Here is a 13,954-nt window from a genome sequence, read left to right on the forward strand (position 1 = left end):
CAGACACACACACACACACACACCCATTCACCTACAGGGCAATTCAGTGTCTCTAATTAACCTGACTGCTTGTTTGTGGATTGTGGGACTTTTTGGAAACCGGAGCTCCCGGAGGAAACCCACGGAGACACGGGGAGAACATGCAAACCCCACACAGAAAGGACCCAGACTGCTCCACCTGGGGATCAAACCCAGGACCTTCTTGCTGTGAGGTGACAGTGCTACCCACTGAGCCACAGTGCCGCCGACTTACAGTACTGTGACAGTATACTGTCCAAGCAATTGAGGGTTAAGAGCCTTGCTCAAGGGCCCAACAGTGAAAACCTTATGATTACCAGCAATCTTTTGATTACTAGTCCAGGATCTTACCCTTTAAACTACAACTGCCCCTGCATCATATCAAGGTCTATAAATATGTGACACAGAGAAACTTTAGTGACCTGCACAGAGCCCTGATTTCGACCTCATTAAACATCATTTGGGATGAAATGGAATGTTGACTGAGAGCCAGGCCTTCACAGCCAACACTACATTCTCACCCTATGAGAGAGATAAAGATAGAGAGGGACAGAGACTCCCCCCCAGACCTCAACAAACTGCCCCACCTACTGAGGGAGCACAGAGAGAGCTGCACATTAGCAGCACCATGACTATGTCACACACACACACACAGACACACACACTCAAGTTTTATTCATTACTACCTACATAAAATACGAGGGATCTTCAAAAGGTTTCCTCACTTTTGTATTTTGGTTAAAAACAGTGAGGGGGGAGGAGGAGTAATCGGTCATGTCTGAGAGACTCAGAGATGCTTATAGTCCGCATTTAGTTCCATCTGATTTCCACCTTTTTGGACGCTTAAAGAAGCTTTAAGGGGAAGAAGATTTCCATGTGATGATGATGTGAAAGCAGCGGCGCATCAGTGGATACACGCTCAACCGAAAACCTTTTTTGCTGATGGCATTAAAACGTTCAGCAGAAGTGATTATGTAGAAAAGTGACTGGCACCCAGCTCTTCAGTGTGTACCACCCACAGCCACTACCCACTGTTATTCTGTGCAGACATGCCAGTCTGTGTGCTTGATCTGACGCGCCCGTCGTCCATTTCTTTACATTTTCTATTCCTGCTCTTCCTCCTGGTTAATGAAGACGCCTGGTTAATGAAGCCGACGCTCTCCTGCCTGATGAAAGACTCTGTTTGTGCTCGGACTAATTGGAAGTCTCGACCGCTTGCTCATGACTCCCGCAACCTCTCTCCGCCAAGTCTGGGTTACTGCACGGACTGAGAAATGACCGAGCGTCACTTCGCCTGTCAGTCATCCTCAAAAAAACCTCTCCTCTGTTCTCTGCTCATCTTTTGTTGTTCTGTTTTCTAAATTGCTTGTTTTCTCTCTCTTTGTTTTTCTTGCATCATTTACTTTCTTTTTTTTCTCCTCATTACACACCGGGGTTTCAAATACAAAACTCAGCTTGTTTCAGCAGGATTCTCAGCATCACTCCTATCCGATGTACCTTCATACACAGTCCATCAAAATACACTTTATTTTCTTAATATTACATGGACACCTGAGCACCAGCTTATAGGACGTCCTATTTCAAAAGCATGACCATTTACATCTGTCCCAGAAAACAGTCTGTGCACTTTTTACCACTATAACTGCCTCCACTGTTATGGAAATATTTCCTGTGAGGTTTTAGAGCATGCCTGTTGGAATCTGTGCCCATTTAGTCAAAACAGTATTTGTGAGCTCAAGGTTCTTGAGCTTTGGTACTTTGGGTACATTCATGACATGAGAGGTAATTAATCATTCCAAGTTTTGTATCTCCAATTCACTTTATTTGCATGTCTTTGTACTGTGGGAGGAAACCGGAACACGGACCACTCCACCTGGGAGTTGAACCCAGTACCTTCTTGCTGTGATGCAACAGTGCTACCCACCGAACCACCGTGCTGTCATCAAGGTTTGCAACCAAAACTAAATTCTCTTAAAGGTGTAAAGGTGTTTAGGAGGGTTCACCATGTTTTTTGGAAATTGCTTTATGTTCCCGGGGCCTACCCCAAACTGTTTCATCTGTGTTTCATCTGTACATCGAAGCAATGAAACAAAGCTGGACAGATAAATCCTGTTTTTCCAAGATCGTCTGGATGCCCACATCTGCATTGTTTAGCCCTTAAAGAGATGGGACCAGGATGATCCAGTTCAGGACACGGAAGTTAAAGGAGCTGCTGGTAACGTCCTGGTACCAGGTACCACCAGACTCCTTCAGATGTCTGGGTGGGTCAGAGCTGTTTAGGCAAGTGGTCCTAATGTTTTGACTTATCAGTGAATATTTTAAATTGGTAGAATTTATTTTAGGTGGTACAACAACAGAATGAATCAGAGGGTTTAAAACAAGGCGCTCGGGTGGCACTGCAGTCCAGTACACCAGGCGCTCATCAGACACAAGAGTCTGTCTGAAAACCTAGTGAGCACTCTACACAGACACATTTTACGTAATCCTATGTGCTCCTGAGAAGAGGGCATGTCCAAATTCTTAAATACCCTAAAATGCTGCCCACTAAGGAGCCTTAATTCAAAGCGATAATCTGGCGAATAACGAAGGAGCGTCCGATGCTTGAGGTAGGGGTGTCTGAGGTAGGGACGGCTGGATGACCCTTCAAAGCCAGATCTTGGTGTAACCGGCACTGTAAACGGCTTTTAGAATTAATGAATGATGAACGTTCGCTCTAATGGTTATAATTAGTACAAACTGGAGGGAGGTAGTGAGTGGGCGAGTGAGCGAGAGTGAGAGAGGGTGATGTGGGTAATGTAATTGACCCTGAGTGGCATTTTGAGTACATGATTGACTGTAAGTGTGTTTGAGAGCATGTGAGTGTGTGTGTGTGTGTGTGTGTGTGCCGTCTCTTTGTGACTATGAAGTGCCCGACAGCCATGTGGCATTTCAGTTGCAAATAATCTAATTGCATAAATGTCTAATTACACGCACACCAGCCATGTTGAGACCGCGGACTCACGCCTGACAGTCGACGTAATTAACGACGTCTGCAGGAACTGTTACGCTTTTCAGGAAGAACGAGGGATGAAAGAGGATTTCCACACCAGCTTTTACACACTGATCTGAGCTTCTGATCTCTGATGATTCAGTGTTTCTCACCGTGGTGTTTGTTTATGTAAACCAGGATGTTAAAAACGTTACACGTATATGATTCTTGGTGATTCTGGTTAACAAACATCAACCAATCATCAGAGAAGTCTCCACAGTACTGTTCATGTTCACAGCTGGATTTCTTTGCTCTGCTATAAAGCTGGTAGTTTTGGTGTGATGGTGGTGTTTGGTGAAGAATGATGGTTTGTTCGGTGGTTAGAATGACATGATGAGGACTGGTCAACCTGTGTAACCTAATGGCCAAACAATCCTTGTGTGTGGAAGGTTGCAGGTTGTTTAAAGATTGCTGGCGGTTGTTTGTTGGAACATTGGAGGTTGTTTGGTGGAATGAAGGTGGTTGTTTGGTGGAACATTGGAGGTTGTTTGGTGGAACATTGGAGGTTGTTTGGTGGAACATTGGAGGTTGTTTGGTGGAACATTGGAGGTTGTTTGGTGGAACATTGGTGGTTGTTTGGTGGAATTATGTTGACATTTAGGGAATGTTGTTTGGAGAATGTTTGGGGATTGTTGGCAGTTGTCTGAGGATTGTTGGCATTGATCTAATTGACAGTGTTGGTGTTTGATGGTGTCTGATCGACAGTGTTGGTGTTTGATGGTGTCTGATCGACAGTGTTGGTGTTTGATGGTGTCTGATCGACAGTGTTGGTGTTTGATGGTGTCTGATTGACAGTGTTGGTGTTTGATGGTGTCTGATCGACAGTGTTGAGTTTTTTTTCTTACCTGGTACTCGTTGGGCCAGAAGGTGCTGACGGCGAGCTCGGCTTTCCTCCAGGTGTTTCCGGTGTGGCTGCTGATGTTCCAGATGGGATTGGCGGCCGGTCCTTTGTTCACCTTCACCAACACGTTGAGCGTGCCGGGACAGGAGCCGTCCGTGCCGTACAGTAAGTAGTTAAAGTCTATACAGTGGGTGTCGTTCTCTTTCATCACGGGGAGCTGAAGACGCGCCCTCTCACCCGGGTCATGCTGGGACGAGTCCACCATCATGTACGAACCTGGACAAGAGAGTCGTTCAGTCAGCGCACACACATACACAAAGTGGTTTAGCTTAACATAGTAGTAGTTTAGGTTCTTCTTCTTATCTGTGCTGTAAAGTATTCTTATAGAAACTGATAGTCTACATAGTCACCCCCAATGTGTGTATATATACGTATATATACAGTACACTGATCAGCCATAACATTAAAACCACCTTGTTTCTACACTCAATGTCCATTTTATCAGTTTCACTTACCACATAGAAGCACTTTGTAGTTCTACAATTACTGACTGTAGTCTGTCTGTTTCTCTGCATGCTTTGTCAGCCCCCTTTCATGCTGTTCTTCAATGCTCAGGACCCCCACAGGACCCCCACAGAGCAGGTATTATTTAGGTGTTGGATCATTCTCAGCACTGCAGTGACACTGACATGGTGGTGGTGTGTTAGTGTGTGTTTTGCTGGTATGAGTGGATCAGACACAGCAGCGCTGCTGGAGTTTTTAAACACCTCACTGTCACTGCTGGACTGAGAATAGTCCACCAACCAAAAACATCCAGCCAACAGCGCCCCGTGGGCAGCGTCCTGTGACCACTGATGAAGGTCTAGAAGATGACCGACTCAAACGGCAGCAATAGATGAGCGATCGTCTCTGACTTTATATCTAGAAGGTGGACCAACTGGGTAGGAGAGTCTAATAGAGTGGACAGTGAGTGGACATGGTATTTAAAAACTCCAGCAGCGCTGCTGTGTCTGATCCACTCATACCAGCACAACACACACTAACACACCACCACCATGTCAGTGTCACTGCAGTGCTGAGAATGATCCACCACCTAAATAATACCTGCTCTGTGGTGGTCCTGTGGGGGTCCTGACCATTGAAGAACAGCATGAAAGGGGGCTAACAAAGCATGCAGAGAAACAGATGGACTACAGTCAGTAATTGTAGAACTACAAAGTGCTCCTATATGGTAAGTAGAGCTGATAAAATAGACTTTTTTCCCACCACTGTTTGTTTTATTATTTGGTACCAGCAGACAGAGAGACTGGAAGAGACGGTTCAAATCTCACAGTCAAAATCAGCCTGAGTAAAAAAATTTGAGATTGCAGACAGATGAAACGCAGAAATATGCAACAGAACACTGAACACAGACACGCCAGATTGGCCATCACACACACACACACACACACAGACACACAGACACACACACACACGCACGTTCTGGCAAGTCAACTATCACCATGTTGTTAAAGTTAAATCAAAGTGTGGAATGTTCACTGGCCTCTAACGGCATGCGCTGATTACAAAACGCTCTCATCAGCGCCATCACAAACACCGCTGAGTGGCGACCCGCCCTCAAGGGGGGTGCGGAGGATGCGGGGTTTGTGGTTTTTTAGACGTGTCTAATTCCCTTCAATCACATCACCACCCTCCAGCTATCGAGCTCTTCTTTTCACCGGCCGGCCGGCCATCGAGATGGCCAGCCGGCTGGTGAAAAGAAGAGCTCGATTGTTTAGGAGGCGACGGCACAGTGTGTAAGAGAAGGTGGTGAGAGTGTGAGGAGTGTTTCGACTGTGTGATTAGCCGGTGGAGTGCCGGTGTCGAGTGTCGAACCGTAATCACGTAATCACAGCTCTGGGGTCGGAGCACCGCAGCACCGAGAGCTTTTAACTGAAGTGCGTTCGCGGTTTTTGACACGCCGTCTTTGAGCCGCTCTCTGTAGTGCCTCGTCTTCCCTCTGCTTTTTGTTTTCTCGGCTCGGAGTGCGGCGTGAAATCCTTTGCCGTACCGCTTCCAAAAAAATACAAACGTATACAGCTTGAGTAAAAGAGGAGAACGCTTTTCAGATGCGAACATAAAACCTGCTGCGTCGATCAGACTGGAAAAGTGAACCTGGGAACCTGGAGAAACCCGTTCCAGAATAAATGGCCTAAAAAATAGCATCGGTCTTGAGTTGTCAGGGCATTTGACAAGATTTTGGAGTGTGCCTGTGGGTATTTGGGTGCATTTAGACAAAAGATTATCAGTGTGATGGTGACTGATAGAGAATGTTGGTGTTTGATAGTCTTTGATTGACAGTGTTGGTGTTTGAAGGTGTCAATGGTGATCACAATATTTTGGAGTGTGCCTGTGGGAATTTGGGTGCAGTTGGCCAAAAGATCATCAGTGTGGTGATATTGGTGACTGATGGAGAATGTTGGTGTTTGACAGTGTCAGATTGACAGTGTTGGTGTTTGATGGTGACGATGGTGATCCCAAGATTTTGGAGTGTGTCTGTGGGAATTTGGGTGCATTTAGCCAAAAGATCATCAGTGTGGGGATGATGGTGACTGATTGAAAGTGTTGGTGTTTGACAGGCTCTGATTGACAGTGTTGGTGTTTGATGGTGACAATGGTGATCACAAGATTCTGAAGTTTGCCTGTGGGAATTTGGGTGCATTTAGCCAAAAGATTATCATTGTGGTGATGGCGATGATGGTGACCGATGAAGAATGCTGGTGTTTGACAGTCTGTGATTGACAGTGTTGGTGTTTGACAGTGTCAGATTGACAGTGTTGGTGTTTGATGGTGACGATGGTGATCACAAGATGTTGGAGTGTGCCTGTGGGAATTTGGGTGCATTTAGACAAAAGATTATTTGTGAGTTCATAATAAGGTCTGAGCTGCAGTCAAGGTTTTATTTCGTCTTAAAGAGTTTAATAGGGTGACGTCAGGGACGCTTGAGTTTCTCTACTACAACTGGTCCCCAACCACTAGGCCACTGGTGCAGAGGAACTCCAGCGTCCCTGACATTGTCTCTCCAGTTCACCTCACTTGCACGTCCTTGTACTGTGGGAGGAAACCCACCCAGACACGGAGAGAACATGCAAACTCCACACAGAAAGTACTCGGACCCGGACAGCACCCGGGAATCAAAACAAGGACCTTCTTGCTGTGAGGCGGAAGAGCTGCCCACCGTGCCACCGTGCCGCCCTCCATAAGAAATAACAGCACAGTTCATGTGATCATGTTAACGCAGCCCAACTCTTCATTTGAAGGTAACTTGCTGCAGTGGAACCCTTGTATTGAAGAAAAAGTGAATCTGTATATTTTGGCTGGTACAGAACCTCTTTCAGAACCTCTCTCAGAACCTCTCTCAGAACTTCACCCCCGTGGCCACGTGAGGAGATGAGGGAAACAGATCCAGGGTGAAAAATGGATGGAGTTTTGGGGCCAGGAAGTTTTTTTTTCTTCTCTTTTGTAGTTTTGGCAGCAGAACAAGAGGCTGGAAACGTTCTGATGAATAATTTCAAACATGCTCTCCATTTTTCATCTCCTCTCCGCTCGTCCTCTCCGCTGTGTTGCTTTAGGAAGGAATCCAAGCTCGGTAATTAGTCTCAGTCTTTTGATTAGACCGCAAAGCCAATCAAAGACGTTTAAATAATCCAGCGCGTCAGGAAAAACAAACACGGCTGTAAAGCTCAGAAATCTAAAACCTTCTGCTCCGCCGAGAGCCTCGCAGACTCACCGAGCTCTTATTGGTTTTGCTTTGAGCGAGATGTGTACGATCCGTTTACGATCAATCCACAATCTCTGTTATCAGGCGCTTCTTTTCACCAGCCAGCTGGAGATTTCTTTACAGAGCTGTAACAAACACGGAGAGACGTGCTGTACTCGAGTATTCCTCCACCGCTCACAGCAGGGGTCGCTGTCACTGACTCTCCATACACGATACTGACTGATTAATCAATTAATATTAAACACAGTCATGGACAATTTTGTATCTCCAACTCACCTCACCTGCACGTCTTTGGACTGTGGGAGGAAACTGGAGCTCCCGGAGGAAACCCACGCGGACACGGGGAGAACATGCAAACTCCACACAGAAAGAACCCGGACCGCCCCGCCTGGGGATCGAACCCAGAACCTTCTTGCTGTCAGACAACAGTGCCATTAATTGATTGATTGATTAATTATACTAGATATGAATTAGATATGACTAAATTAGAAAAGAAAAGGCGATAATCTTAACAATAAGGTTCTGAGTCTGCATTACGTTCCTGCTCTACAGTAAAACTGCAATGAAAGGGTAAAAAAACCAGAATATTGTTGACATTTGTGCCACTTTATCGTTTTTTTTCCATCAGCGCTGCTAAAAAACAAAGAAACAAGTTTGTGTGTGTGTGTGTGTGTGTGTGTGTGTGTGTGTGTGGTGTGTGTGTGGTGTGTGTGTGTGTGTGTATGCCCTTTCGCAAGAGCAGCCAGTTTATCTCCATCAGGAACCCAAGACAACAAAGCCGGCAGACAGGAGCACAGACTGCTCGTCTCCGAAAATCCCAAATATCATCACAGAGGTGGTACAGACACCCGGGTAATGCCAACACTCGCCAGCACGTGCATTTCTTCTACTGCTCAACATCAGAACCCCTGCAGGTCCAGTTCAGAACACAGTTCAGTTATTCGATACAGAGAAACCCTAGTAAAGGTGTGCTGGTTACGACTGTATCGTTCTTTTCATGCACCGTTCCCATTTTTTCAGAATTGGGCTCATTTCCACCTCCTGAGCATTCTCATCCAAGCGATACCCAAGTGTGAGAGAGGTGGAACGTACGCCAGCACACGTAAAGCCATCAGACAGTAAGGGGAACATGTCTGGTTTAAAAATGGGTCATTAGGGGCGAAACAAACTCAAAAGTTTGAATTTGAGCCAAGTCAGGCCTCGTAGAGGCGGGGCTTAAAGTAAAGACAACAGCAGAAGCGGGCTGTGTCCCAAATCACACACGATTGTACTAAATATGTCAGATTAATGCTTTACGACTGATGTACTTGCACAATGTTTGGCACACAGGATGCGGTTTGGTTGCAAACCAGGAAAACAATGTGAACATGACAGAAAATGACCAGATAACCTGTCAGATAAGCATGAGGTCAAGACTTAACTAAATATTTTTATTTGTAATGTATAAACAGTAGATGAAATATCTGTACGGGATGCACTGAAGCCAAACACTGTGCTTTTACCCATTAAAAAAATAACACAGGGAATCTAAACAACTAAAAAAGAAATCAATCAAATGGTAAGTCTATTTCTGTATGCGATTTTATTTGTATTGCTATTAGAAAAACTGTAGGCGTGGCTGTGCTTAATTTCTGCACCTCTTACAGCCAAAGACTTTAGCCAGATGTGAACGAGATGTGTACACTTTGTTCACGATAAATCCACAATCAGTTCCATCAGGCGCTTCTTTTCACCAGCCAGCAGCAGATTTCTATACAGAGCTGTAACATACATGAGTAACACGCAAGAGTCGAGTATTTCACCACCGCTCACGTGGGTGTCTCCAGCTGTCACTGACTCTCCACACAGATTGATTGATTATACTGGGGAATTAGATATGACTAGACTGGAAGGGAAAGGGTGACAGCAATTAAGGTTCTGTTGAGTTTGCCACTATTTTTTGGATCAGTTGCCATTACGTTACTGGAACGTTTTTCTATTTTAGGGAATCCAAACACCTCCAAAAAGAAATCAATCAAAGCTCGTCTCATATTTTATACCAATCCACAAGTGCTAGGTGCTAAACATGCTACAGTTTGGTGAAAACGTCCCCACTTTATAGTTTTGGAGGTAGAATCGGAGGCAGATGCGCTTCATCTTCACCTCCCCGCGATTGGCAGCGCTGAGCGAGAGCCGGTGTGTCAGCACGTATCAAAACAAATGAGCGGCGTGTCATGGCCGCTGTCACGCTCCCCTCCGCGCCACATCACAAGATGGCTGACAGGAGACATCACAAGATGGCTGTCAAGCACACGTCTCCGCCTGTCGTTCTCCCACAATCCTCGGCTGTCGGCGTAGCTCTCGTTTCCCTGCATCACAAAGCGCTCTCGTTTTTATTCGAGTTGAAAGCGGTAATGCTAATCAAACGTCCACGTCCGTTTTTAGGAGCTAGCATGTGGGTAGGCTTGTGCGTCTTTACCCATAATGCAGTGCAAATAGGGCCGAGGTGGAAAGTAAGAGTTCTTTGAGACCCACAGTGACCTGAACTTCACAAGACATCTGAAGGAGTCCGGTGGTATCTGGTACCAGGATGTTACCATTTATATTAATTAGGATTTTAACGTCATGTTTTACACACTTTGGTTCCATTCATGACAGGAAAGGTAGTTACTGGTTACCCATGATTCATCAGTTCTAGTTTAATGTCAAACACAGCTTTGTATCTCCAATTTACCTCACTTGCACGTCTTTGGACTGTGGGAGGAAACCGGAGCTCACACAGACACACGGAAGAACATGCAAACTCCACACAGTAAGGACCCATACTGCTCCACGTGGGACTCGAACCCAGGACCTTACTGCTGTGAGGCGACAGTGCTACCCACTTAGCCACTGTGCCGCCCCCCCCCCCCCCGACCCACAGAGACCTGGACTTTACAAGACATCTGAAGGAGTCTGGTGGTACCTGGTACCAGGACGTTCCCAGCAGGTGGATCTTCCTACAATGCATCCTGGTTCTTGGTTATTTATTAGGATTTTAACGTCATGTTTTACACACTTTGGTTACATTCATGACAGGACAGGTAGTTACTGGTTACCCATGATTCATCAGTTTAAGTTTAATATCAAATACAGTCATGGACAATTTTGCATCTCCAATTCACCTCACTTGCACGTCTTTGGACTGTGGGAGGAAACCGGAGCTCCCAGAGGAAACCCACACAGACACAGGGAGAACATGCAAACACAGAAAGGGCCCGGAACGCTTCACCCAGAAATCGAACCCAGGACCTTCTTGCTGTGAGGCGACAGTGCTACCCACAAGCCACAGTGCCACCCCGGTTGCATCTCCTCCCTGAGTGAACGATGATCTTGGAGGAACCAGTCTGATTCATCAGATCTTATTTCTGTTGCTCTGCCCACTTTCAGTACCTTTGAAGGGCAGTGGGCATTTTGACTGGCACAGAAGGGTTCAGTGCTGTGTGTGTTGTGACACATTCACATCATCACCAGAATTAAAATCATCTGCAGTTTGATCCACAGTAGATCTTCAGCTTTGTGGCACAGACTTGACTTTTTACTGCAGTCCAGTATTTTAAGCTTCATCCCATCAGTTTCCTACACCGCACCACCTACTCAGATGGAGAACATTGGCATCACCTTAAAAGTGGACGCAGCGAGTAATAAAATGTGTTCTGATGTTCTGATTTTCATCATCTGCACAGCACATGTATCAGAAACATCATCCAGTCCTTAATATTAATCCTTAAGCCTGAATGTTTTAGCTACACAGTCATCAGAACTTCAGAAGGTTGGGCAGTGGGTTGGGCGGTTTGTAAACACCATCCAGAGACAAAACAGGGGTAAATTGTTTGTATTAATTCAAACCCAGGGTTACTGACTCACCCCGTACCTCCACCCAACCCTCCACTGAACCGCCCGACGAGTCTGTGAGTCAGCCTGCAGCACATCAGACAAACTTCTCTTCCCGCTACGACACATCATTCCAGAAGAATTTACATCTGAAAAGCCTCAAACAGCAAACAGGAAACCTCTTTTTGGGAAAATCCAGATATTTTACCTGATGACGAATTTAGCAGAAATGCTGCCGCTCGATTCCAGTCACGCTGAGTCATGAGAAGCAAATGAGTACCAGCATGAGATACGGTGTGAGGAACAACATCTCACTGCTCACTCGCTTTTCATCTCATTTCATTCAGGAAATCCTGAAACACTTTTACATCAGGTCACGTCAAAACGTTCAGACCTTTCCATCCAGGTCCTTCAGAAATTCTCAGTTCACACGATCAGTAGATCCTGAAGATCATACCAAGACTCCCACAGCTCACACCACTAGAAACTCTTCCACACCACCTGTAGTTAAACGTGGGTGATGGTAGGGTGCTAGATGTACTGGAAGAACATCTAGCATTGTTAATTTGTGGATGAATCAAATCTTACTAAAGAGCTACGAAGCAACAACAAGTGACTCCAGGATTAGTAAACGTAGGATTGCTAACCACAATGCAAACACAGTGTGTCATAGCTCACTAGTTGTCGTGCTGGATTTTTCCCATAATGCCGTGCTAGATTTAACGTAGAATGAAACAGCTGAGTTTATGTAGAACAGTGAGAATCAGTTTCTCTCCGCCGTGTCTGTGTTTCACTTCTGACATTGATGTTTATACAATTCCTGTCACTGGAGGCGCTTTAAAAAGGTCAATGGCAAGCAGTAAAAACCAAGCAACAAAGCAGCAGGCCAGCGCTGTGCACGACTCTCAGGGTAAGTGGCAGCGCCTCAATCCATAAGAAATCAGAGCAGCGCAATTATTAATGTGAACGCAGCCCAGCTCTTTATTTGAAGGCAATTTGCTGCCGTGGAACCCTTGTATTGAAGAAAATGTGAACTAGGAAGTCTATTAGGAACTATAGCACCTAGGGATGTAACGATACTATCTACCCACGATGTGATTCACAATACTGAATTCACAATACAATTTTTTCCCGATTTTTTAAACAAAATTAAATTGAAGACAAATGATGACAAAGTTTCCTTTTATTATTTCTCTTTAAATAAATAAAATACTGTATTTGCACTTATCTTTAATTTATCTAAATAATGTTTTTTGTTTTGTGTAAAAAAACTGAAATGAAATAAATCCCACATTAAATAAATAAATGAATAATACAAATAAAAGAAAGTATCCCCACATAAATAAATTTGGCTGGAAATTCCGAACCTGGCAACCCTGTAGTGACTTCAACCAGGCAAGGTGAATAGCGCCAGCGCCCTCTGCTGTTTAAAGTGAATATCGATTCATTATACATGTAAACCCATTTGAATCGTTACACATGTGAATCGATTTTTAACTGTATTGTGGTGCATCGTTACATCCCTAACAACACCACTCCAGGACACAAACACCTAAAGGTATTTGGTTGAGTCCGTTAAGTCGGGGTCGCAGAGTAAAATAATAATAATTAAATAAACAAATTTTAACATGCGCGTAAACATGAAATGAACTTGTACACAAACGATCATGTAAACCACAGTGGGACCAGATTTCCATGATATTTATTAATTAAATATGTTTTGTGTTTTGTATTGATGCATTGTTTGTGTTGCCTGGGTCACGATAAAAATCATGGACAAAATGTGGGTCGCTCGAAAAAACGTTTGGAAAAACCCTACATTAAGTGACTTGGATGGTATTGTAGCGTAGCGCCGTATAGCGTAGCTCTCTGATAGCATCTTCTCTTTGCTTTACCATCAAATTAATCTCAACCTTGTTCCAAACCCAGAGAACCGAATGCAGCTTATTAAACTCAGCCTGCTGGAGTTTTACGTGACACTCTGATGAAACCACGCCAGCTTTTACACTAGCGCACTAATGGAAGGCCGGGCTGACGACCTTCCCCGTCCCTTTGCATGATTAATTACCCAATCTTGTGTTAATTAGCAGATTTACCTGAGAGTAAAAAGCTTTAATTTCATAGCACAGATTCTCCTGAGCAGAAACCCCCCCCCCCCCCCCCAGAGTTAAGTGTTTGAGAGGTGAATGTAGAAGGTCGTGCTTTCTTTACCGCGGTCACCTCCAACAGTTTCAATAAAAACGCTTCATTGTGGCGTGTGTGTGTCAGCGGCTCTATACACAGCAGAGCAGAAGAGACTCGGCTAGGCAAATGAGAGAAGCTGGTTTTCCTGTTCTTGTGACAAAGCGAGAGAGAAATCATGTCTGAAGTGAAGAAAAAATAAAAAACAAGCACCTGCATTACTGAGACACGCTCTGTATTAGCATGATAAGCTAGCCACATTAACCAGCTCCAG

General features: G+C 44.9%; 1 protein-coding gene across 1 annotated transcript in view; it reads right to left on the bottom strand.

Annotated features, from left to right (window-relative positions):
• ptprk (protein tyrosine phosphatase receptor type K) overlaps positions 1-13,954 on the bottom strand; it is a 130,608-nt gene that overhangs the window by 67,838 nt on the left and 48,816 nt on the right. The window contains exon 4 of the mRNA XM_063001776.1: positions 3,892-4,163. Within this exon, the coding sequence (XP_062857846.1) occupies positions 3,892-4,163 (272 nt within the window). The remainder of the gene's footprint in view (positions 1-3,891; positions 4,164-13,954) is intronic.

This window comes from Trichomycterus rosablanca, chromosome 9 (assembly GCF_030014385.1).
Source record: "Trichomycterus rosablanca isolate fTriRos1 chromosome 9, fTriRos1.hap1, whole genome shotgun sequence".
Lineage (NCBI taxonomy): Eukaryota > Metazoa > Chordata > Actinopteri > Siluriformes > Trichomycteridae > Trichomycterus > Trichomycterus rosablanca.